The sequence below is a fragment of the Nannospalax galili genome, unplaced genomic scaffold (assembly GCF_000622305.1).
Source record: "Nannospalax galili isolate Female #2095 unplaced genomic scaffold, S.galili_v1.0 scaffold1477, whole genome shotgun sequence".
NCBI lineage: Eukaryota > Metazoa > Chordata > Mammalia > Rodentia > Spalacidae > Nannospalax > Nannospalax galili.
In genome coordinates, this window is record NW_008339642.1 from 629593 (window position 1) to 656424 (window position 26832).

At 41.9% G+C, this 26832-nt stretch overlaps 1 protein-coding gene across 4 annotated transcripts in view; it reads right to left on the bottom strand.

The window, feature by feature from the left end:
• Positions 1 to 26832, bottom strand: part of Plcb1 (phospholipase C beta 1) — an 803221-nt gene that overhangs the window by 114479 nt on the left and 661910 nt on the right. For all 4 annotated transcript variants that reach the window (XM_029564145.1, XM_017798487.2, XM_008834353.2 and 1 more), the window contains 4 exons: positions 21683 to 21815; positions 19861 to 19914; positions 16031 to 16250; positions 7060 to 7240 (listed from right to left, as the gene is read on the bottom strand). In XM_029564145.1, the coding sequence (XP_029420005.1) occupies positions 7060 to 7240; positions 16031 to 16250; positions 19861 to 19914; positions 21683 to 21815 (588 nt within the window). The remainder of the gene's footprint in view (positions 1 to 7059; positions 7241 to 16030; positions 16251 to 19860; positions 19915 to 21682; positions 21816 to 26832) is intronic.

A 26832-nucleotide genomic window follows, 5' to 3' on the forward strand; every position in this document is an offset into this window, starting at 1 on the left:
TGGAAGACACACCCTAAATGTGGGTGTTACCTTCTGATGGAAACCAGTATAAAAGGCCTAGGCAGAGGAGAACGCCAAGCTTCTTGCTGCTTGCCTTCTCTCTCACATGTGAGTTCGTCTTGCTGCTATAGACTGAAGACTAGCTGATATTTTGGAATTTGTCAGACCTTCAGCACCAAATTGGGACTACTGAGCCATCCAGCCTCGTGGACTGAGCGACTACAGATTCTCAGCCTCTCCAGTGTGGTGCAGCCATTGTTGGACTACTCGGATTCTATCCTGTGAGCTAAGCTGATAAATCTCTATACATATATAGTCATTCTACTAGTTCTGTTTCTTTAGAGAACTCTGACTAATACACCATGCATGCCAGGCAAGTGCTTTACCACTGAACTAGACCCTCTGCCCTGAACCTTAATATTTAGATGATCGTTAGATTATTTTTTTCATCCTTGGGAAGGAAAAAATAATGAAATTAAAACATGGCTAAGACTCATTGTAAAAAGTTTCATCTAATGAACCTCTAGAATTTAAAAATATTTTTCACCACTAAATTATGCCATGGTCATTGTTATCCTTTTAGCTTTCTGGGAGTATAGATTCAGCAGTATAGCATACATCCTTGAATGATATGTGATATTCTCTTATGAGGCCATCAGCTTAAAATATGTTGAAACAGTTTTACAAATCAGTAAATCTGAGGCTGGAGAGAGAGCTCAGCAGTTAAGAGCATTGGCTGCTTAACACAGAGGACCTGGGTTCAGTTCTCAGCACCCACATGGTGGCTAACAACCATCTGTAACTCAAGTTCCCAGAGATCTGATGCCCTCTTGTGGTCTCTGTGGGCATTGCATGACATGAATACAACTACATGCAGGCAAGACACTCACACTTAAATACAAATCCAAAAATTCATATCAGTAAGTTTGATGCAGGGAAGTGTAAACTAGGTGTTTTTCAGTCTAGATAACTGATGATAGGTTGTGTCATTGCAACTCTCTGGGCCTTTGTGATTCTGAAAGCCTTAAAGACCATTTTCAGAATGAATTAAATAAATCCTACTTGCCCTTTGGATACAGGGAAGTAACTATTATTCCAAATAGAAGTTTTCAAATAATTAGCTGTGGGCAACTGACTGACGAAGATAAGATCTGTCTTGTTTGCAACTTGTTGGTAAATCATGGGCTCTACAGTCCTTTCAGAAGGCAGGCCCAAAAGAGATGCCTGTGGAGACGGCCATCATATCAGTCACTTCTAAATACAAAATATATTATTTCAGTATCCTCATTTGCCAGATGAGATGCAGTCATTCCCACAGTTCCAAGGGGCACAAGCTAAATGGCTGGGAATGTGGATTCTATTTTGGAATTTTCCTTATAGCAGAATCTCTTCCATTATATTTTTAATGTGTATGAGTGTTTTGCTTGCATGTATGTGAGTGCACCCATGTCATGCAATGCCACAGAGGTCAGAAGAGGGCTTTGGATTTCCCTGGAACTGGAGTTAAGGATGATTCATAGCTTGCCATGTGGGTGCTGGGAATTGAACCCAGGTCCTCTGCAAGAGCAGTCAGTGCTCTTAACCACTGAGCCATCTCTCCAGCCCCTCCCTATGCCACTTCATGTTGACACATATCAAAGGTATTCTTTGATTTGCCTTTGGGTTTGGTACCGTTTGCTGACTTTTTCTAATAATCTTTCCTAAACAATCATTAGGACCATTAAAAGTATATTAAGGCAATAGATATTGTGTGAAAAAAGAAAGAAAAAACAAATTGAAAAATCCATTGTTTTAAGCTAAGCTTTGTCATTAGTGTTTTAGTATTTCTGGGAGATGAGTCACCTTTACATTTATGAGGGAGACTGTCTGAGGATTATTAAATAATCTTTTGTTTTAGAAATGGGGATATAGATACTCAAAGAGGTCTCATCCTGAGACCTTGCATGTGTCCACTTGCTCTCAACTGGAATACTTTCTAGTTGCTATTTGAACAACTTCATTCAGCAGCCCATCTGGAATGCTGACCATCACCTGACTCAGGTGACAATCAACCAACCTCTAGAAGCAGAACCTAGATGGTTGGCAGTTGAGACAAAGATCCGTGCGTGAGGCCAACTAAGAAGAATATACAGTCATGTCAAATCCAAATCGATAATACACAGAACCATGAGCTAATAATGGCTGTTATAAACCAGTAAATTCTGAGGATTCCAGAGCTCTTGACCACTGCAAACTCCTGAGAGAAGGAACCATAGTGAGGTCTGGTCCACACTGGATCTTTCCATCACTGTGTGAGCCACAGTAGAGAATTTCTGGTGAATGAATGGTTTTATATATATATATATATATATATATATATATATAAAATATGTGTGTATGGATATGAATAGGCAGTTTGTAGACAAAAGAAATAGAAATGGGCAATACACATGTAGAAATATGCCCACCCGTGCTCATAAGTAAAGCTATACAATTTGAGATAAAGACCACTTCCAATAATTTGGTCTGGCAGAAAACCAAAACAAAACAATGATAAGCCCCTAGTGGCAAAGGTGTAACTATGAGACCCCTGGTGGCAGGCCATGCTGGTAGGACCTTTTGGGAAAGCAACTTCTTTGTCAGCAGTTTTAGACCAATGTTCTCCACAGCATTGCTGTAATAACATCAATAATAAAAGAGGTGAAAGCAACTCGAAAATTCCATCAGGAGGGAACTCTATAAATTAAGCTATATTATATCATGAAATAATATGAAGTCATTGAACATTAAAAAGCATAAAAACTGTCCACTGCCAGGTGTGGTGGCTCACACCTTTGATCTTAGTACTAGAGAGGCAGAGGCAGGTGGATCTCTGTGAGTTCAAGGCCAACCTAGTCTACATAGTGAGTTCCAGGCCAGCTGGGGCTACAGTGTGACCATCTCAAAAAGACCCAAAACAAAAAACAAAAACAAAACAAAACAAAACAAAAACCTGTCCACAACATAAGGCTAAATAAAACCAACAAATTGCTGACATATATTATGGATTTGTATCATGTGTATGAGTGACTCTGTGTGTGTGTGTGTGAAAATTGACTCCATTATGGTGGTGATAGGAAAATTGACAAAGAAGGACGCACCTGATTATTACTTCATTTCTTATTTCACTACTAAAATCTCTTGTCGTTTCTTGTTTGGCAAAAACTGCAACATTTTATGAAAAGTTAAACTATTTAATTTTCCCAGAAAAATTATCCCGTGCTAAAGTCAGAATGGAGAGGAAGACAGATCACAGAACCACAGCAAACAATAGTGAGACTTCCCACCCTACAATTACTCCTGGCACATAACCTCAGCTGGGAGTTCACAGAGGCGGTAGATTCAAGGGTCTCCCCGCCAGCTGGAACACACAGAGCCGGTGCAAACCATCAGAAACAAGGCAGTGAGTTCCCGCAAACTGCATCAATAATGACAACACACATTTGCATTTAAAGTGTAGGCTTCCTAGCCAGCTCATAGATTGTACAGAAATAAAGGTTTTTTCCTTAAAGGCAGTATTTCATGCAGTATATTCTTATTACTCCTTGTAGTCCCATGGCCTGCTAATTACTCTTATCTCCTTTGCACAGATGAGCATACTGAAGCACAGAGTGGCCACACGGCTATCAGTGAGCAGCAGTGTCCCACAGTAAGGGCATTTGACCCTAACCCTCTGCATCATCATCACACGTCACCTGCTTTCTCATTCACAGCTAATGAGTATTCAGTCAGAGAGCTCAGTTGGAAACAAACCTTTTGATACCCTGTGATTGGCAGGGTGGGAGCTAGGGGGCTCAGGTCAATAGATACTAATGTTGGTTTGGGGCCCTGAATGATGGCTGGTATGACAAACAGGGGGATGTGTAAAGTGGCCAGTAAAGTTGAGGTGAAGGGAGACATGGATGGTCAGAACATATGGGAGGGGCTGAGGATATAGCTCAGTGCTACAGTGTGCTTGCCTAGCATTTGTGAAGCCCTGGGTTCAATTCCCAGCATTGAAAGAAAAAGGAAGAAGAATACAAAGTGGTAGGCCAACCCACTTTGGTAGGCCAAACCAATCCGTCCTATCACAAAAACACAAAATCCCCATCATTCAGCTATGGGTGTTTGGTCTTCATTGTGATGTTAAGGTCATATACTGACAGTTACCGGGAATCATACAATGGGACTCCTAACAATTTCCATCACTTACCAGTCATTTTAACAAGTAAGACCTCATTCAGGCATGGTGGCACACACCTTTAATCCCAGCACTTGGGAGACAGAGGCAGGTGGATCTCTGTGAGTCTGAAGCCAGCCTGGTCTACACAGACAGTTCTAGGTCAACCAGGGCTGCATAATAAGACCCTGCCTCAAAACAAAAGTAAAAGCAAAGCAATGCAAAACACCAGGCATTTGGGCTGGAGGGATGGCTCGGCAGTTAAGAACACTTCCTGCTCTTCCAGAGGACTTGAGTTCAGTTTCTAGCACCTACGTCAGATGGCTCACAACTGCCTATGATGCCATCTCTAAGGAATATGCTATCTTCTTCTGGCCTTCATCGACTCCTGCACACATGCATACGCTCACACAGACATACATATATACATGTAATAAAAATAAATCTAAAAAAGTAAAAGCTCATCTAAGTGATATAGACAAAACACAAGGTTCACCCTATGGCACTGGTGAAGAACAGACTGGCAACTGGAGTAGACCTCCAGCCCTGTGGTCCTTCTGAGGTCTCAATGTCTTTACCTGAGGTAAACAGGCCCTATTCATAAGGGGGCTTCAGGGACTCATGAGCTTGAGTGGGGTGGGGAAGCTTCTGTGTTTATTTTCACACATCTATAACTAAAGTAATATTTCCTTCTATTGTGACTATGGACAGGAACCTCAGCAGTGACTTCCTTAGAGGAACTGTGACTCTGCACGTAGTTAGATGCCATCCATTCAACTCCCTGACCAAGCTGTGAGGAGCACAGTTTCCAATTGTAACTAAAAGAAATTTTAGGTTGACTCTAAAATGCACTCATTTTGAGCAAAGATTAGAATTGATTGACTTCAAACCCTTGCCTCTTCAACCTGAATGTATACCGAGTCACCTGGGGACTCCATTCAAATGTGAATGGTGACAGAGAGCAGGTCTGGCATGGGACCTGACATCTGCATGTTTAACAAACCTGTGTTCTGAATAACCATGATGCAACTATTTGAATTTAGATTCCTAAAGAGTCACACCCTCATCTGGGCAGATTCAAAGTCTCTGAAGCTGTAGTCTATGGAAACTAGTGTGCATTTATTTCTGTGTTAAAAGAAACAATGACTTCAAAACAATTTTCTTGATGTTTAACAATTTACAGAATCAGGCAAATTGTCACATTTTTGCTTTTGTATCAATTTACTGATGCCTTAATTATTTCATTTATTAGAATTCTGTGCTAAACACTCTTCTTAGTGTGTATGGAGACTGTATTATACTTATTTTTATCTTTAGCATCTATCAGAATGTTGTGCTAATATTACTGTTTTCAGTGAACGTTTGGTAATTTACTGGTATGGTTTCTTAAACCGTGAACTGTAAAACTTTTAACCTAAGCACACTGGTATTTTAAACCCCAAGCAATGTTGGGAAATGAAATAACTGCTGTTTAATTTGCCTCATCAAATTTTTTTACCCAGGGCTTGATGGCTTTTTCATTACACTTGCGTTTGTCTGATTTAGCCTGGGCATCCCACTCATCATTCAGACACTCCACCAAAGACAAAACTGTCACTTTCAGGCACCCTTTAGCCAAAAGTCCCCAGGCAGAACAAGTTCCAGTTCTTACATACAGAATGGAGAAGAAAGTCTGGTATTCCTGTCAGAACCAGAATGTCAGTGTCATTTGTGGAAACAAATGCCTGTAAAGCTGTGTGATTCCAAATTTGAGGAGTCTGGGCCTTAGCCTTTTTAACTAAGGCCTTCATAAGTATGTTCAAGGGTACTGGGATTTACCTGGACTCCACATCCACAAACATTTTGAGAGGGTTGCTTACATTTGATCTGAAAGGGCCATGCTGATTTGGACATGTATTTATGTTTTTGTAAGAGCTCCTCTAAACTTTTACAACAAAATGATTTTTCTTTCTTAGGCAGAAGCAACTAGACACAAGATGTTGAATAGCTTTTTCAAATATTTATTAGTCATTTGTATTTCTTCTTTTGAGAACTGTCTGCTCAACTTGTTTGCCCAGTTTTTGATTTTATGACTTGTTTTGGGGGGGGTTAATTTTTGCAGTTTTCTGTAGATTCTAATCCCTTGTCAGATGTATATTTGGCAAAGCTTTTATCCAGTTCCACAGGCAATCTCTTCAAACACAGTGACTTTTCTTCCATGTACAGACTCTTAGCAAAGAAACGAATAATCTGTGAACCCATTTCTTCAGTACATTACTAATCTCTGACAAGCTTATTAATTTGTTTTTGGCATTAGCCTATTTTCAAGTTTTAGTATTTCAGTACTAAATTCACTTACTGTGCAAGTCATTAAATGTTAGGTATTCTGAAGTATCAAGGCATCAAAAACAATATAAGAATTTCACAGTCTATGAAAAAACATTTTGGAGAGTAAAACTCATCATTAACAAAAAGCCTATACTTGATTTCATAGGGCACCTCAACATTCTGAAGGAAAAACAGGCCAATGGGCTATGTAGAGTTTTTGTTCTGTTTGTTTTTAAAAAGCACAGTGATGTAGAAAAAGAAAAAATTGTAGCAAATTCTTCATTTTGTTAAAGACAGGGCATTTTTACTTCCTTGTATAATCCCAAATATCCCCTAAAACTATTAAAAATTTTTAAAAAATCAGTGGAAGTAGAAACCAAACTTAGCTTCCCTGGGGGACCAGAGGGGAACACAGCAAACAGAATCAATTTTATGACACAGTCTGCTGGACACTGACCGAGGAGCCTCCCGCTCCCCAGCCTGCAGCCAGTTGCTTCTCCCTGTGCCAAAAGTGACCTGAGAGTACCAGACGTTTGCTTTCCAGCACGCGCATGCACGCGCGCACACACACTCACCAGTTTAATATGCTCACGCTTCTGGTACTTCTCACTGTAATACTGTTCTTGACGAAGATTAAGCAACTGTTGCTGCTGTTTGTCCTTTAAGTCGATTAACTTCTGGGTCATTTCTGCATCCAGCACTGCAAGGTCTTGCTCAATGGCGGAGGAACCATGGTCAGGGCTGCTGGGTTCAGATCTGCAAAGACAGAGCTTGACTCAGGAAATCTGCAGGTGGTAACAGGTACCTGGAAGGCTCTTGGGCTCATCGGCTAGGGGTCACTAGGCTTGGAAATAAAGACTGATAAACCACTGGAGGGAGAGGGTGAGACCCCCAGGGACAAGCTTAGCTCTTTACTATAGGGAGTGAACTAATTCTGTGTTTCTCTGGGACAAATCAGGAGCAGAAAGGAAAGCCGAGAAGATGGTGGGACCCATGGGAACAATAGTCCCTCTTTCAGAAAGGCAATGACAGGAGGATTGTAAAGTTGTCCTTAAAATTTATTTAAATGTGGCACACATAATGCCGCTCCTGTCTGTATTTGCCTACAAAACCTTTACTAGAGGGAGAAATCTGAGAGGGAGCCTTGAGTCACACTTGGAGTGATGTGGATTGAAAATAGAAAACATATGTAGATGTCATGTGTAGATTACCCTCCTACTTGGCATCTGAGTTTTAATAGCAAGGACACGTAATGAAAATAAGGTTCTTTGGGGTTTCACTTAACTGATCAATCACTGCCCAAATTACACTTTCCTCAAATGCTTTTGTTTCAAGAGAAAGGAGGTAGATTTAGCTTATTTAAAAATATTTGTGTGTTTATTCCAGGCAAGATGACTTTCTCTGTGTTGTTCTTAGAAAACAAAACAGATAGGTAGAAGATTGGGATTAGTGTTGAAATAAAGCAGTTCTCACTAATGTATGGTATAGAATTCTTTATAAATTTCTATTCTGTGTTACCACTTGTAGAAAACAGTAGATGGAGGTGGAACATTAGGGATAGGGGACAGACATCAGGTGTGCTGGAACCCTCTTCAGAAAGAAAGCCAAACCACCATTTCTAATCCAGCATATCAGATCTGCCCCTGTGTTTCTCCCTGGCAGTGAGATGGAACAGGGAGATAAGTGCCTTTGAATCAGTTGCCACCAATCCCACCAACTTTTCTTTGGATTAGTCCAGCATTAGTGGCCTCATTGGGAGAGGGCAGGTTTTTTGAAGTTGGTGTTAAGATCTTATTTTGTCAAGTAAGGGATGCAGAATTTTTCCATTCCTTTCTTATGTTTCTACATTCACAGTGCGAAATGAAATTAAACAATTTTTAAGGCTCATCAGCACTTGCATTGTAGTGTTAAGAAGGGTCTCTACTTTGTCGTGAACATGAGTCATATATCATCTCTTATAGCAGAAGTCAGTGTAGCCAGAACATAAAGGTGTTTCTTCCATCAGCTCCAACCTTCACAGCATAGGTGATGCTGACTACACAACACATGCCACAGACACTCACAACAACCCACCACTTAGGGGGGACTACCCACAGTTCACACATGAGGACTCAGTTTGCCTGAGGACACAGCCCGGGGTACTGCAGTGCACCTGCTAGAGGACAAATACCTCTAGGAGCTGAAGCAGGGAAAATCCTCTGCTTCCAGGAATATCACTGAGTCTCATGTCTCCTTGTCTCGACAGAGGCTGAGTAAACTGCTCTTCAGATTATGTGGAATGCTCAGGGGAGATGATGGACAGTGGAGTGAAAATAATGATGTAATGAACACAATGCCTGATTAGTGCTCTGAGACATTTATAAGATTTGATTGTGGATTCAGGGGATGGGAGACAGAAAGATATAACCAGGCCTCAGGGGCTTGACTTCTGATACATCTTCACATACTAGGCATTTAGGGACATTTTGCTTTTTCAGGGAGATTCTGAAAAAGAATCACATGATAATGCTTTTACATCTTTCATAAAAACAGGGTCAAAGAGACTCTAATGCTGCTGGACATAAATCTTTGGTAACTTAATGCTGGAAAAGCATCTTTCTCCCTTGGAAGAGCAAGTAAGATTTCTTTAATCAAATAAGGAGAATTATTATCTGACCCATATTTCCTTTCCTCAGAGGCTAAGAGGCTAATCCTCTGTTCAGGGATAGAAACGGAATTGGTACTGTCCAGCAGAAATAAAGTGTGAGCTACACATGTGATATTTTTCCATGCAGGTCATTTAAAACTTTTAGTAGCCACCCGAGAAAAGAAGCAAGTCGGGGGCTGGAGAGCTGGCTCAGCAGTTAAGTGCACCAGCTGGTCTTGCAGAGGACCTAGGTTTGTGTAGAGGTCCTGCGTTCCGTTTCCAATGGTGGCTAGCAAACATCAGTGACTGCAGTTCCGGGGGATCCGACACCCTCTCTGGCTTCTGTGGACACTGCATGCACAGGTGCATTTGTATATATGTAGACAAAACGCTCATACACATAAAAAATAAATTTTTTCAAAAAGAAGAAAGTATAATTAATTTTTAAAAATATAAGCTGTGTGTGATGGTAAATGCCTGTAACCCCACACTCAGGAGGATCATGAATTTGCATGCAATCTCAGCTATATGGTGAGCCCTGGACTCAAAATTGTGTGTGTGTGTGTGTGTGTGTGTGCGCGCGCGCAAGTTTAACCAATTAAGAGAAGCAAAAAGATATGAGGTATTTTACATTTTTAGAGAAGTCACAGAAATATGGTGCATGTTTCACAATTGGAGGACATCTTGATTTTTGCAAAATAAGTTTTTTTCTTGGTTCAGGGGAGCCACCCCAGGGTCTTGCCCGAGGCTGAATTTTAGTTCTCTTACTGAGCCCAAATGAACCACATGTCAAGGACCTACTAGCCACATGTGGCTTTTGTACAATAGGTCTAGGAAACTTACCTAAAGCTGTGTTTCTATGATGTATGTATATATGTATGTGTGTGGGGTGTCTATGATGTACATGTATGTCTATTATGTGTGTATGTGGGTTGTCTATGATGTGAATATGGGGAGTTCCTATGATGTGTGTGGGGGGGTTGTCTGTGATACGTATGTGTGTAGGGAAGTGCCTATGATGTGTGTGTGTGGGTTGTCTATGATGTGAGGGGTGTCTATGATATGATGTATGTGTGAGGGAGAAGTGTCTATGATGCGTGTTTCTATTTTCTCAAGGTTTCTATATACATGTCTCATGACATTATTTTGATGTTGTATTAGGAATTTGAAGAATATGATGTAAAAGAAAATAGCGAATATATATATACTGATATATATATATATATATCAATCATTAAAGGAGAATTCTTAGGAACAAACTTTGCCTTCACTGACTGTGTAGTTACAGGCAAATGCTAATGCTTTTAGCCTTTAGCTCCCCCTTCAAAGAAGAGACAAATTTCACCTGACGGCTTTTAAGTCTGTTCTACCTCTAAGGAAAGGTGATTTTGCTACTTTTTAAAAATCAAGTATTGCATTTTAATGGTGAGCACGTTTCATCATATGTTACACTATGAATCTGAAACATGCATCCTGTCTTTCTCTCCATGAGACGATGACTCAGTAAGGATGTGAAAGGAAGGATGTAGCTCAGCCTACTTTATTCTTGGCCCATACACAGGTAGTTTTCATACTCAAAGTTAAAGGGCAACTTATAACGTTTTCAGTTAGAGAGGGAGGCTTTATTTATCAATGACAATCATTACAAGTTCAGCCCTTTAAAGATGTTAATGAGAACCAATGACAGTATTTCCAAAAGAGTTCAGGGCCAGTCTGAACTTCACGGCAAGACTGTATCTCAAAAAATCAACCAAATAAACAAAAGAATACTTCTCATGGCTAAACTGTACAAATTAAATACTTATGTTCAACAATGATTTAAAGTGACTTAAAATATGTCTCTCACTACTGGCATATTATATAATACTCAAAAATCAAATCTATTGAACTAGAATGAAGCGATACTTCGGATTTAAAATTGTAAATTTTCTATACTATATATTTTAACACCATAAATGACACTTTACTTTTTAAACAGGGTGAACTGGTGTTTATGAGATTTTACATCAGTTCCTTCCACAGTGTTCTGTTAGTGCTCATTAAAGAACTAAAATGAGGGACTGGAGAAAGGGCTCAGTGGTGAAGAGCCTTGGCTGTTCTTCCAGAAGATCTGGGTTCAGTCCACAGCACCCACATGGTGGCTAACAACTGTATATAAATCCAGTTCAGGGGATCCGAAGCCCTCTTCTGACCTCTGCAGTCACTGCACCACCCATAGGCACATTTACATACGACACACCCAAACACATTAAAAAAAAAATCAATCAAAATACCTAAGAACTAAAATGAAAATATTTTAAAGGGAGACCAAAATTGCTTATGCCTTAAATGGACAATAAGAATTTAAAGTAATCTGTGAAACCCTGCTTAGAACGGGTTCAAGAGACAGTGGGAAGGGACTAGATGGAAAGAGCAGGCATCGGCCAATCCTGGCTTTTGCTCCAGGGGAGACACGACATTAAGGGGGGAGGTCTGCTTAGTGTTAGGAATAGTGCAGCATGTTTATACTCTCATTCATAATTCTATAGACAGACAAAGTCAATGTTACAAGAGAAAAGACCACTTGCTATAGCAAGGTTCCCACCAGACCAGAAAGTATGCAGTCTAGTGTGTTACTGGGACATTTGGGCCCAGACGGAATTCTACAGATTTCAGCTACTATAACAGGCAGGGAAGAGAATACATGAATTCCAATTTGGATGAGTTGGTACATTTATAGGCACAGTTATGTGCACAGTCTTTTTGGACTTTTGCCATTCCCTATAAATGAAAAGGAACTCAGACAGAGGAAGGGAGATGCTCTGGAATGAATTTTGTCACCCTAAAATTCACATATTGAAACCCTAACCCACAAAATAGTAGTATTTGGAGTTTGGGTCTATGAGATCTAATTAGATTTAGATGAGGACATAAGGTGGGGGGATGCTGTGATGGGAGAGTGCCCTTGTATAATGAGAGATGAGAGACTGTGGTGGTTTGGATGAGAATGTCCCCCATAGGCTCCAAGTACTTGAGCATTTTGTCACCAGTTGGTGGCGCTGTTTTGGGAGGTCTTAGAAGATGTGGCTGTGCTGGAGGAAGCACATCACTGGATGTGGGCTTACAGAGTTCTTAAGCTTTGCCAGATCTCTAGTCATGCTCTTGCTTCCTGTGCCTGCTTGAAGATGTCAGAGCTTAGCTTCCGCTCCTCCTCCAGCCACCTCTGCTGCCATGCTGCCCCACCATGATGGGCTCTTGCCCTTTCGGAACAGCAAGCTAAATAAACTCTTCCTTTTATAAGTTCCCTTGGTCATGGTGTTTCTGTCACAGTAACAGAAAAGTGACTAATACAGGGACCTTTCCCTTTTTGCTTCACTGCAAGGAAGAAATGGATAGAGGCAGTTATCTGCACTCAGGTCAGTGGTCTTTATCATTACGTTAAATCAGTCAGCACCTTGACCTTGGAATTCAGCCACCGTTAATGTAAACAAATACATGTCTATTGTTTAAGCCAAGAAGAATTTAAACTAATTACTATATTTCATTATTTCCCTAATTATTAAACATTAAGGAAAATATTTTTGCATTAAAATTAACCCCATTAATTAGAAAGCTTCATGTTGCAAAATACTATGTAACACCAACAAGTTCATACTGCAGGCCTGCAGAGAATGCTCCAAGAAAATGTACAAACCTCAACTTAGAAAGGTGATCTGATAACATTTGGAATAGTTGATGAATAATCTTATTTGGTCATTGCTATTTCAAGCATGCATTCATGGTATGGAGATATACAGCGAAGCAGTTGTAAGTTTCTAAATCCATTGTAGGGCTATGGGGACCACTTCTGGAAACAGTTACATGTCAGTAGACATGCAGGCTCTAGAGCCCCTACATCACAGAACACGGCTGGTAGGTGGGCACCATGCTGTGGCTTTGTGGTAACTGCGGCCTCTGTGCTATGCATTTCCCTGGCTGGGACACGAATTGAGGGGGCTTCAGATCCTTGTTTGTCCACTGTGGAGGATGTCTGCATATACTTCACAGTGCTGCTGTAAGAAATGCACAGAACAGGGTATGTAAGTGCTTAGCCCGGGTTCTGGGTTGGATAACATTCCTTTGGGTATCATTCTCTTCCCAGATATCAGCTTATTTGATAACTTTCTTTGGAAGTCTATTTATTGCAAGTGTAATAGTAATGAGAGGTTATAGTTGCCTAAGGATGGACCCTAACCTAGGGACCGGTATCCTTAGCAGAAAGAGCAAATTTGGAGCAGTACACCCACACAAAGAATGCCAGGTGACAGTGCAGATGGAACTGGAACTGAAGAATCTACAGGGTGAGGACTATGGAGGATCATCTGCAACCACCAGAAGCTACAAGAAACCAGGAAGTGACTCTAGGACTCTTAGCCCACTTCTCAGAGCAGGTGCTCTATTCGCACTTCAATTTCGGGCTCCTACATTCTGGAACTGTGAGCCAATGAATTTGTGCTATTTTAAACCTGCACTTTTTGGTACCTTGTACAGCAATCACAGCACATCTGCCTAGCACATCCTTGACACTCAACAGAGGAGCTCCTCCAGGACTGGAACAGCCCTTCACCAGGAGGCAAAAGCTCCCAGTGTGATCAGCCAGTGGCCGTGTCCACAAAGCACAGGGCATTCTATGAGCAACCTACCGTGGATTTCTGAGAGCAAACACCATTCTGAGATCCACATGGAATTTGTGGTCAGGAGAGATTCTGAGGCTTGGTAGCAGGCGTCTGCGGAGGTCTAGAGATAAACCTATCATCTTCATGAGGAAGGGCCCATGAGCCTGGGGAATCCACATGTCCCCTTCTCATCATGGAGGGATCTAAGCAGGGGCTAGAGGTTCTGATGTGGCTGGGGAAAGAGATTCAGGAGGCAGGAAGGCTTCAACCAAGGAAGGCCTTTATGCTGCCTTGTAGTTTTTGGGATGCCCTTGAGGAGTTCTAGACCAAAGCTTACCAAGAACAGGTCTATGGACCAGACCCATCGACAAACCCTGGGGCTTGTCAAAACTGCGAAGGCTCTACCACAGGCCCGAGTCAGACACGGAGTGGAGGCCCAAGGTCGGGGTCTCCCACAGGCTGAACTCTGAGCCACGCTGCTCTAGCCAGGCAGTGGAGTACCTTGAACAGATGTTGTTGCGGTGACCACATACACTTTATTATCCATAAGGACACCTGGCAATTACAGAGCCATGAAGGTGGTGTTTCCTCTCCTCTAGGTTTCCAGTCCACATCCTAATCTCACTGGAAACAACAACACAAGAACCCATCGCCTTCTTCCGTTTCCGCCACCCTCTTCCTAGGCCAAGTCTCCATCACTCAGCTGCACTCAGGAGTCTGCTTGACAGTCTTCTTGCTCCAGCCCTGCGTCCTCAGGCCTGCCAGAGTGCCATCTGGGAACCAGAGTCTCAGCATCACCTAGTGCTCCCACTCTGACTCAGATCTCTCGAACCAGAACCTGCCCATGTCTTGTGTCCATTTGAAAAGCCCAGCATAAAGATCCACCTTCCACATAGCAGCTAGGAATATTTTCTGAGAATACTAGACTAAAACAATTCAATTGTTTTTCTTCAGTGGATTCTTATTTACTTATATAAATTCTGAATTGTCAGTTGCTTTGGCTCTAAAGACCCTGGTGAAATGACTCTCTTGAACGTCAGGCTTCATCTTATGTCACTTTACCTGGTTACTAGGTCTTACCCACTATTGCTAAAGCAAGTCCATTTTTTCCTGTGTCAGGAACTATGCACTTGTTCTGGAACCTTCTCTGGTCATTCTTTATATGTTACTTACGAATCACCTCATTCTATACTGACATTTCAATGGCTCTCCCAGCTGATAAGTTATGACACATGCTATAAACTCAGTATTTGGATATTAAGGCAGGAGAATCATGAATTCATGATCATTCCAAACTACATGATGAGACTGTTTACAAAACCATGCAGCCTAGTAAAGTTGTAGCTAAGGCACTAGGCTAGTATGTGCAAATCCCTAGGCTCCACTCCTAGCACTGAAAACAAACCAACAAACAGACACAAAGAGGGAGGCTTGCTTGCCCTGGTCATTCTCTAGTGTGTCCCTCTTCCTTCCTTTGATAGTCTTTACAGCAATCTGAAACTATGTTGTGGTTTTGTGGTTGTTGGGCCTCCTCTGGTTACCCTGACACCTATGTGAGGGTGCTCATTGCTGTGCTCCCAGGGCACAAGTGACATCTAATAATGTTAGCTGAATGACTGTGTCCCCACACAATGCTTTCCTCCATCACGCTCTGAGTTACATGGGGCTGTGAGAGCCCCAGGCCCTGGTGTGGGTATCACTTGTATAGGATATAATGGGTTTCAGATACAGCATCAAAAGAAAGTTGAGACTTGCTCTTTCTCAAGGTAAGTTGTCTCTTCAATTAGGTTCTAGGAAAGGCACAATTTTATGCCTGCCTTGCTGGCAGCTGCTATATGGAGGAGGGGCATTAGCAACCTGATATTAGGGTCAAGGGACAGATTTCAGGCAGCACTAACTGTGTATCTATTTCAGAGTTTGTTCAAGTAAAGAAATTAAAGCCTGCAGCCCCAACTGTCCTGGAATCAGAGAAGGAGGAGTGTTTGCACCTGGCAGTTCAAGTCTAGCCTGGGCAGCTTGACAAGATTTTGTCTTAGAATGAAAAGAAAAAGGAAGGAAGGGAGGGAGAGAGGGAGGGAGGGAGGGAGTAACAAAGAGGAAAAATTAAGTTCAGCTCATGATTGCGAACTGAGATGACTGGAGAGCAGGAGAGATGGATCAGGGGTGTGACTTTCCTTCCTGTGATGGCACAGGTTCAAGACATGACACAATACATCATAAAACATCGACCATCCATGGCAGTGGCTCTTCCTCTGTGGTATAAAACCAGCGACTCATTCAACTCACTTTTTCTTGCTGTCCTTTTTGGCAGACTTTTCCAAGGCTGCCCTTCTTCTCAAGTAGTCATTCTGAATCTCGTTGTACTTCGCAGTGTGCTCCTTGATCAGGTCGGTGGTTTTCTTGTGGTGTCTCTTAACCAGGTCTTTCATTTCTTTGTAATGCTTCTTTTGAAGTTTCACAAACGATTTCTGTTGCTTGAGCTCTTCAATAGTCTGCGCTTCCACTTCTGCAACAAATGAGCGGAAGGGCTGAAGGGAGGGGAAGACAGAGTCCAGAAGAAGGAGGGCAGCAGCCTGTCCAGTGAGCAGTCTGTCTAACCACAGCCAAGCACAGCTCGAGGGCAGAGCTTGGATGTCAGACACAGCCACCTGCCCTGTCTCCTCTGATTGCCAGTTCATGACTGCGCTACCAAATCTTGCAGAGGCCCTGTTTCTTCATTTGTATTTTTAAGTTTGGATTCCCCAGGATAGGGATCCCGGTGCCTGTGACTTGCTGTGAGCCCCTTAGGGTAGAGGAGGGAGGAAGGGAGGAAAGGAGGGAGAAGAGAGGGAGGGAGACCTGCAAAGCAACAGCTGAGCAAGGTGCATGGCAGTTGGAGTCTGGCTTCCACCTAATCCCAGGGGAGCCCTGAATGTGCACTCTACCTCATGGATGGTCTCTTTATGAAGGAAGAAGCCAGCTTTTTGCAATTGGGACAATCAGTGGGAGGAGGTACAACTTTCTAGAAAGAATCTCCTTTTTTAAAAAAACAAAATTTATTTGTTATTTTTATTTTACATGAGTGTATTGCCTGCGTGTATGTATGTGCACTTGTGTCATGCAATGCCCTCGGAAGTCAGAAGAGGGTGTTGGAGCCCCTGGAATGGAGTTACAGAGAGTTAGCCTCCATGTGGGTGCTGAGAATCGAACCTGGGTCCTCCACAAGAGCAACCAGTGCTTTTAACTGTCGAGCCATCTCTGTAGCCCCGAGAATCTCCTTTTTGACAAAAGGCAATTGTGAAAAGAAAAAGAGAGCTGTGAACTTCAGAAGTCAAGCCTCGAACCTTCTGGAAATAGGGTGCACCAGATGCAGAAGGAAAATGGGTGAGGCCAGTTCATCCCTTTAAAGATTAGGATATGTCTACTACTTTACAGGGCTGTTCAGATGATGAAGTAAAAGAATTCCTGGGAAGTGTTTAATACTTTTTGGCATCGTGCCTGTAGAGACTTAGAAGATAACCACAAAGATTCAGATCTCTCAGGGGTCCCATTCACAGGTGGGACAGCATAGATTTGCCCGTCTACTTCAGTGGACACCGCAGTTAGGTGTCACAGGAAAAAGTCCTTTAATCAATTTGGACAAAGGCACCAGAAGGGCTAATGGCAACCCACGTGACTCCACGATGTTTCAGGCACTGTTGAGAAAATGTGTAATGTGACAGAGCCTGACCTTAAGTCATTCTGCATTTCATGGACATGTTTCATCAGTTTTAGAACATGCATTTTAAAAATGCATTCACATTTCTGAAATCAAGATGCATCTCACAGTCAGTGGGGTGTTGGAGCTTCCTAACGCTTTCCTCAGTGGTGCAGGAATAGTGGGGTGCCTCAACTTGTGGTGTCTCACCTTCAGGGAATTAGCATGTATGTGGACCCAGATTAAGTCGGAGGTCACGTGTTTCCATTCTGAACTTTGTGTTTCTGGGAACAAAAAATGTTACCATAATATTTAGAACTGTCAAGAGATTCAGAGATAATGTATGTATGAATCACAATAGACCATTTCATAGAAAATGAAATGTCTGCAGACTAAATGATGAAACTGGAATGCAATTCATGTTCCTAAATAGCAAGGTCTTTAAGCCATTGAAATGCACTTCCTTCCTTTATCATGTGTCTGTTCTCCTGACATCCAATTGTTCTTTTTGGAGAAAGAAGTTGCGGAGAAGCGTGCTAGATACACTTATTTAATGGTTTCCCTCAGGCTCAAACTAACTCATTACGGTTGCATAATAAGTGATTACATTAAGAATTTATGATCCTAAGGAACGGCTGTACCTTTGGTAAGCAATTCCATCCTACTTTTTAAAAGAAATGGCTTATAGCACATCAGCTATGGGCAGCTTAGAATGGGGCTCCCTGCACTCCAGCCTATAATAAAAATACTCTAAGACACTGCTTTTGAAAAATTCTCAGGCAAAATTCTGTCCCTCAAAATATCCTGAAATATAAGTGATGCCCATTTATACAGTGATACAATATCATTAATGGATAGTCTACTCAGAGGTAGCCACAGTCAAGATGGTGGTACAGAACCCACTACCTTTTTTATATATTTGCATATTTTATCTTTATTGATTTATTTTTAGTTTATGTATATGAGTGTTTTGCCTGCAGGTATGCAAGTGCACTATGTGTTGTGCAATGCCTGCAGAGGCCAGAAGAGGGTGTTGGATCCCCTGGAACTGGAGTTATGGTTGATTGTTAGCCACTATGTAGGTGCTGGGAACTGAACCTGGATCCTCTGGATCCTCTGAAAGAGCAGCTGAGTCACTTCTTCAGCTCCTGTTTACAACTTTAAAAAACACTGGGCACTTCAACTTCTTTGCTTCTGCATCAATGTCATGGAGACTCTTTTAAAACATGTTTTGTTTTCTTTTTTTAAAATATTTTTGTTTTATGTGTATGAGTTTTATGCCTGCATGTAGGTAAGTGCACCCATGTCGTGCAACACCCGTGGAGGACAGAAGAGGTTGTCGGATCCCCTGGAACTGGAGTTATGGACAGTTGTTAGCTGCCATGTGGATGCTGGGATTCAAACCCAGGTCTTCTGCAAGAACAACCGGTGTTCTTAACGTGGAGCCATCTCTCCAGCCCCAGTTTTGTTTACTTATACTAAGATCTGCACATAACTTTTCTATGCATGATATGTGCATTTTTGATGAAATATGTGCGCATAAAATGCATATATCATGAATAATCAGCCCTGCACATTTTTGCAAGGTTAGCATGTTTCACTGACAATCACACAGGTAAAAATAACAATACTGCTATCACCCCAGATACATTCTGGTTCCTCTAACAGGCATAATCCAAACCTGGGCTTCCAATGGCTCGAGTTAATTTTGCCCGGCTTTGCATGCCATGCATATGAAGTCATGCTTTTGTGTCCCACTTCTTTTTCTCAGCACTGTGCTTGTGAGTTTTACCCATGCTGTTGTGTGTGATTCCTGTCTCTTCTCATAGTTGCTCCTCACCCTATCCTGTGACTGTTTCACAATTTGTCTGCCTTACTGCTGGTGGGCACTTGGGTCTTTGATATCTTACTAGTGGTTTTACTAGTTCTTACTAGTGGTTTTGCTTTTGGTGAATGTATGTGTACATTCCTATTCTGGCTTGGGCCAAATATTTAAACATTTTAAAGATTCCATTACATGATTAGGTGCTAATTGTTTTGAAGAAAGCTTTTATCAATTTCAGTTCAGTACTTGATCTAACTAACTAAATTTGATCCTAAACTGTATTACACTTCGTGAATATTGTGCATTTCGTGATCACAAATAGGCCATAGTATGCATATTCAAAATATATTTTACTATTAGTACTTTAGGAAAGTATGCATTCCTGATCACTGAAAGAAGCCATTCTTTCATTCTGAAGTAGCTGTCTTCAGCAACCATTGTTTTTAGCCAGTGGGTCCTGCCTGTCAACTCTGGTTATGTCTCTGTGATGTCTACAGACTTTTATAAAGGAGAAGTATTAATGATGTTAGTTTCCAGAGAGAAGTGGAGATCTCTCCTCTACATCTGTGTAATGTCAGCTGCCAAGTTCCATGGAGGGTAAAGGGTAGCACTCACCTGTCAAGACACTCTGGATAAGGTCTTCTGTTTTGGCAGGTGCCTTCACAGAACCTGCAACAACAAAAATGTAGAAGAAGTAGACTTCTTTGACTTTTAAATTTTCATTCCATTTTTTAAAAGAATGTTGAGGTTCGGGGGTGTGTAGCTCAGTGGTTGAGAGCTTGCCTGAGTTTCATCTCCAGTACGGATAAAAAAAAAAGTTTGCCCCTTGATGCTAAGACTCTTTAACTTAAATCTAAATCTCTTTACCTTGATTCTAAGTCTCATTAGAAAGAATGAATAATTATGGGAGAAAGCTATTTAAAACACAATTATTCTAAAAGCTATTTTAAATTGTAACAGAGATACAGTCCTACTTTGACATAAAACTGTCAGTATTCTTCATATATGGGGAGAGAAAAGACTCCCTCTGCTTGGACCTAAGTGAAAAATTCAATTTAGGGAGAGCTACTGACACCTTTTGGCAAAATCAGGAAAGGTGCATGGCCTTTTAAAAATTGAATGCAGGCCAGGAGGCAGTACTAACTTTTGCAGGCAAGAACCACTCATGGATGCCAATGTCAATAGAACAGTTTAAGGAGAAGCGGGGTATTCATGTATCCTCAAATTACCTCCCCCAACACATCTAAGAGGGAGGAATCAACATTTTCAGAGGGAAACCACTTTTACTGAGGGATCCTGTATCACCAGGGATGGGACGTCAGCACCACCGCCCCCGATAAGTTGCTCCAAGAGGGGCACAGCATTAAAACATGCAGAACCTCAATCTGATCATGAGAAAACATTGAGGCAACCCAAAGTGACAGTCTGAAAAATAACTGACCGGAATTCCTCAAGAACATCAAGGCTAAGAGAAATGAGCAAGACTTAGGGACTATCATAGAGAACAGGAGACCACAGGGACATGGCAAGCAAGTGCAGTGTGGGGCCCTGAGTAGGAATCTGCAAAAAAAGAGATATTACTGGAAAGCAGAAGTTCGTACAAGGCTTGCTGTTCAGTTCAAGCTATCGCACCAATGGTAATTTCCTTGTTTTGAAATGCTCGCCATTATCTTGGTAACATTAAGGGAAGAGGAAATGTGTGTCAGACGCTCTGTACCATTCAAAAAATGTCTCCTGCTGGGTGTGGTGGTGCATTCCTTTACTGTGAGATCTAGGCCAGCCTGGTCTTTATTATAGAGAGTTCCAGGTCAGCTAGGGCTACAGGGAGACCCTGTCTCAAAAAAGGCCAACAAAAAAAAAGTTTCCTGTAGGTCAAATTATTCTAAAATATAACTGAAAAATCAAATGCTAAATTCTCTTTTATTCCCAGAAACAATAAACTCTATTTATATAAATATGAATTATAGTTCAGAAGCACTGCAAATGTTTTTCATGTGGTAAATAATGTATGCATTTGAAAATATTGTTTCTTGTTTGTGATTAATCATTAGATTTCATCAACTTTCTTTACATCAGAGTATCAGTTCATGCATGTTTGATACAAGTGGAATAGGATTTGTTCTCCTAAGTATCATATTCTTCCATGATAAATACCTCACCACGCCCTGCATAGCCAGATGAGCATCTGCAAGGCCTCGTGGCATCCATCCATCCGTCCGTCCATCCATCCATCCATCCATCCATTATCCATCCATCCATCCATCCATCCATCCATCCATCCATCCATTATCCATCCATCCATCCATTCATTCATCCACTTCATCAATGTCACACAAGTCTATACTTTTCTCCTTCAAAGTCATGGCCTTCTACAGAGGCACATTCAAATTGAAGGTTGGCTCCCTGATGAGTAGCTAGCTCTTTCTCCACTGTTTACCTGGAGCTGGTTGACTGTGCTGAGCCTGGGAAGGTGGCTTGGGTGTCAAGGATGTGGTGTGATTCACTCCATTTTCTGCTGGAGTAGTCCTGGCTTCACTTGGAGTCTCTGATGGTGTTTCCCCAGGATCAGCCTAAAATCATAATTATTCTTTTATTTTTCATATTGTTTGTTTATTACCTTCCTATACCAACACAGTAACATGTTATAACATTTTCACAATTCATTTGGAGTCTGAAATACCAACTTTGAAAGTGTCTGGAAAGGAAGATAAATGCAGCAGTGTTGAATCATAATGTGGTAGGGTAATGGCATTGAAGGCCTGCTTTCCATTCCAACTAGCCCATGCCCTTCGGCAGTGCCCTCCTACACGGCCTCTGGACCTGACTGGGTGAAGCGCTTTCATCAGTGGAGAATAACAAAGTTAATCCAAGGAAAGGATAACACAAACACATGAATTTCTCTTCTCATTTGCAGACCTTGGCTACAGCACTGGGGATGAGAAGCCACATGGAAGGATAGCTGGGCCATCCTGTTAGGATATCTTGGGCCAGGCAGCCCTAAGGCACACACCTGGGTAACACAGCTAAGCTGGGCTCAGCCTGGTCCAAAGCATCAGAACTGCACTGCTGAAAACAATAATAATCAGTTTCTGTTTCATGTCATGAACTTTGGGGATTGTTTGTTTTATAACAAGGCTGATATGGTGGCTACAATTGTAGACTTTGGAGCCAGGCATTCTGGGTTCAAATTCTGGCACTTACTATCAGTGTGATGTTAACAAGTCACTTAGATATATGTGTTATTTCCTCATCTTTATCCATGAGGATATATATATATATGTATATATATACATATCTCATATATATGGATATATATATATATGGTACAGATCATAATATCACTTCTCCTCTAAGGGTGTTTCCAGGATCAAATAAGTTAATGCTTACAAAGTGACCAGAATACTTTCTAGCACGAGTAAATATGTATAAGCTAAGCAAATAAATATATAAAACACAAGTTTGTGTGACATTATTGATGGGTAACTGTGCATGGAGAGCACAAACTGTCTATTCTCCAACAGGGATGCCATAGGACTCTATTCAGAGCAAACATTTAATAAATGTCTGCTGAATCAATGCTGATTCTTATAAAAATAATTGCATAATATTTCAATAATGCTTTTCAGTGCTCTAAGTGTTCAGCAGCTCTGTGTTAGAATTGCTCTCCAAGTCCACATGACTTTACCCTAGCATTTTGCTTTTTAGTGTATCTGTAAGTACATTAGGAATATTTTCTTCCAGTAGTCATCCAGACCCCAACATTGTTGACATTTTGGCATGTAATCACAGTAGCAGATTGACAGTTTACCAAAGGTAAGATGAAATAGAAAAAATCTCCCCCCCTTATTGTTTCCTTTTTTTGAAACAAGGCCTCAATCTATAGCCTGAGATGGCCTTTGAACTGATGATCCTCCTCTTCAGCCTCCTGGGAGCTGACTTTGAATTCATCTCCCAGAGCATCTTTAGCCTAAGAGTTCCACACTTGCTTTACGCAAAAAGGACTTATCTGAAGTCAACAAACAGCATTGCTTATAAACCAGGCCTTTTCAGTCCAGCCTCTCTCACTGGGGTGGGGGCCCTGTGGGGAGGAGAGGGAATGACTCCTGGGACCAGGCTATATATTAAATAGGGGAGACAGGAACCTAGCTGTTACCTAGGAAACCTACAGAAATCACTGGTATGAAATGCTGTATTGTGAAAAATGGCTACTTGTAATGGTAAGCTCTGATATGGTCACATTATTTAGTTAACAACTATCAGGAAAACTATCCCTAAAATCATATTCCAGAGGGAAGGACCGTGTAGTCTTTGTTCAGCCCGGCCCTGCGAATTAGAAGCTCCTAGTCCAAATGCCATGCATGGATGCGTTTTCTTTAGTTTGTCCAATGTTGCCAGATTTTTCAATGTAGGATGTTTTGTAAATACAGAATGGTTTTCTGGCTTCTCATGAAAAATCAGAGTTGGCAACATTGGACCTGTGTGCCCACTTTGGGTAGAACTGTCGGACACCGATTTCTCTCTCCTTGCTTGTTAGGCTTTAATTTCGTGACTCCTGCAGGCCATTGAATTAGTGGGAGACGCTTGCGAAGTCTGTGGAACCATAGAGGGTTAGGCACAGAATTGAAGAGGGAAATGCACTTATGTTGCAGGAGAGGCTGAAGCAAAGGGGATGTGGGGAAGCACACTGGGTTGCTCCAAGCCAACAGTTTGCCTGGTCCTCTGACTGGAACGTGGCTGGGACAGGGACAAAGCTTCCCAGTCCCCTAACTGAAGGGTTTCTCGATGCCCATGTTCAACTGCTCCATAAGCAAGGAAGGAAATACATCTGCTCCATGGACATCTGGCCTGCCTCCTTTCTATCCTGTCTAGATAATGTGGAGCCAAGTGAGGAACGAAACAGAGCTTCCCAATGGCACGGCTGGCTGAGTCATTCCCCCTGTGACAGATAGGGAGAAGGAAGAATGGAGGCGACAGGAAGCTAGCTTTAGCCAGGGTAATGTGTGACTTCTTTCTGGTGTCTAGAGTTAGTGTCTCAGGGCATCAGGCTGGAGGTGCCTTTCTGCATGTATGCAGAAGGCTTATTTTAGCTTCCCACCTTGTCTGTGGCCATTCTATGAGGCTGTCTAAAGGAGCAAAGAAATCTCCACTAACAGAACAAAGGTGAGCCCAAATCCTTCCCTTACAAAACTGACATATGCATACATTCAAATATCTTTTTTTGAAAAGCAGATATTTGAGAATAGGCCAATGCTTTGTGGTTACAAACAAGGATGAAGGACCACCAGGGGATGATGCTGGATTTAGGGCAGACTTTACAGGGAGGCCAAGTCTGGTGACCACACATGAAGATGCCCCTAGGCAGCCTAGGCTTTCCTGCCCAGAGGCAGGTGCTTTCAAGGACATGAATAGAGAGTTAATAGAAATGATAGAGACAGTGAATTGGAGGAGATGTAATCCCACCAGGAGGGAGGCCAAAGGCATGCCCAAAGCTGGGGGGCACTCTTAGAAAAGGGGCAGCTGCTGTTCAGTAGCAGCCTAGGTTTTGAGAAAAGATGGTAAACCGATTTTTTATAGAAACTCTCACAATTTCAAATGACTGAAAGGCCAAACTAAGTGCATCTTCAGGCTGCACTATGTCAGAGCTGCCCTCTGCACTCCCGATTGGAGGAGCAGAGTTTGCCTCAAATCCGCCCAGGCCAGAGATGCTGATGGGATGAGGTGTGCTGGAAATGCTCTGGGCCATGGGCCAACTACTCTGCAACTCTCCACTTCTCTGTTCTTCCAAACAAGTGTCAGGAGAAGAGGGGTGATTAATGGGGTCCTTGTATCGTCTGACTTGCCAGGGGCCTCTTAGGATTTTTCTGGAGACAAATGTGGTACATTATTGAGAATCTATGTATCTATGATACACCAGACTGGTGCTTAGCGTTTTTGCTGAGGGCTGCACTTATGAGCCCCAGGTGACAGGTAAAGTGATAAACAGCAGCTGGTCACAGTGGCCAGACACTGCTGCGTACTGGCTGCATGGCAGTTGGTCAGGTGGGGCTCACACTCATGATTTACACGACACAGCAATGTAAGGTGGTACTGAAAATCTGTTCTAAAAACTATTAAAAGGAAGCCAGAGGTCACACAGGTGATAACAGAATTGGTTATTTAAATATGCGTGTTATGTCTAACATCTAAATGCTTTAAACAGCAGTTACTCCGTATTGGGTAATAATGACAGCTTACAGAACTGTTAATACAGCATAGTAAGCTGCTGCTAAGAAAGACGTGAATGGCCTTCATAAATAAAGGGGGAAATAAAGAAAACGGCTAAATGCAACAGCTGAAAAATTTAGTAGCTACAGGGCTGCAGATACAACTCAGCAGTTAAGAACACTGGATGCTCTTGCAGAGGACCACGGTTTGGTTCCCAGCACTAGGGTTACAGCTAACAACCCTCAGCAACTCTAGTTCCAGGGGATCTGATGCCCTCTTCTGACCTCCTTGGGCATTGCATGACACAGGTGTTCTTGCATACTTGCAGGCAAAACACTCATACACATAAAATAAAAACAATAAATAGGCACTGGGGAGATGGCTCAGTGGTTAAGAGCACTGACTGCTTTTGCAGAGAACCCAGGTTCGATTTCCAGCACCCAAATGGTGGCTACGAACTATCCCTTAACTCCAGTTCCAAGGGGAATCCGATGCCCTCTTCTGACCTCCGTGGCATTGCACGACACGTGTGCACTCACAAACATGCAGGCAATACACCCATACACATAAAATAAAAATAATAAATAAAATATATCTAAAAATAATAATAAATGATTTTTTAAAAATTAAAAAGTACCCAGTAAAAGCCCTGTAAGACATAAAATTGGATGAGTTTTTAACCTTTAAAAAAGACTTCCATTTCATTTTAGAAAATATTGTTCCTTGCAGACAGACTTATTGTTTTTGCTACTAACACTGAGATGTTGGAGCATGCATCTCTAATCCTTATGTATCTGATTATTACTAGTCATAATTGGTTGCACTTGGATCCTTGGTGCCTGTGTATGTCTATAGAGTCATTGGGCAGATTTCAATGGTATTTTTTATCACCTCTACTAATTAGCATGATGTAAGTTTCCATGCTTCCTCCTCAAATATAATACATTTAAAAAAAATTGTTGATTTTTTTTGTCTGTGTGTGTGTGCATAACACGCAGAACATCCCAAACCATCTCATTCGACTATACACCCACTTCCCAGATAGTACCCTCCCATAGCCTCCCTCCCCCTACGAGAGCCCTTATACTCTGATATCCCTGCTACTGTCTGCTGTGTTGTCGGCATCCCCAGCCATTCCCCACTACTTGCCCTTCTGATGAATCTAGTCAGCCTATCTAGAGGTTGCTGTTTTAGGAGGGTCAGCTGTTCCTCATCTAGCAGTAATCAGTTGTCAATATTTCTTTAGATAAGGTTGGGGTCTGCTGTTCATTTCCCCAGATCTATGCTGGGTTACTATCTGGGAGTCCCTGTGGCCACCTTGGCCAACAACTTAAAAGAAGATATCACCTGTCTGGCATTGTTGCTTGTTATGTAGCCTTTAGC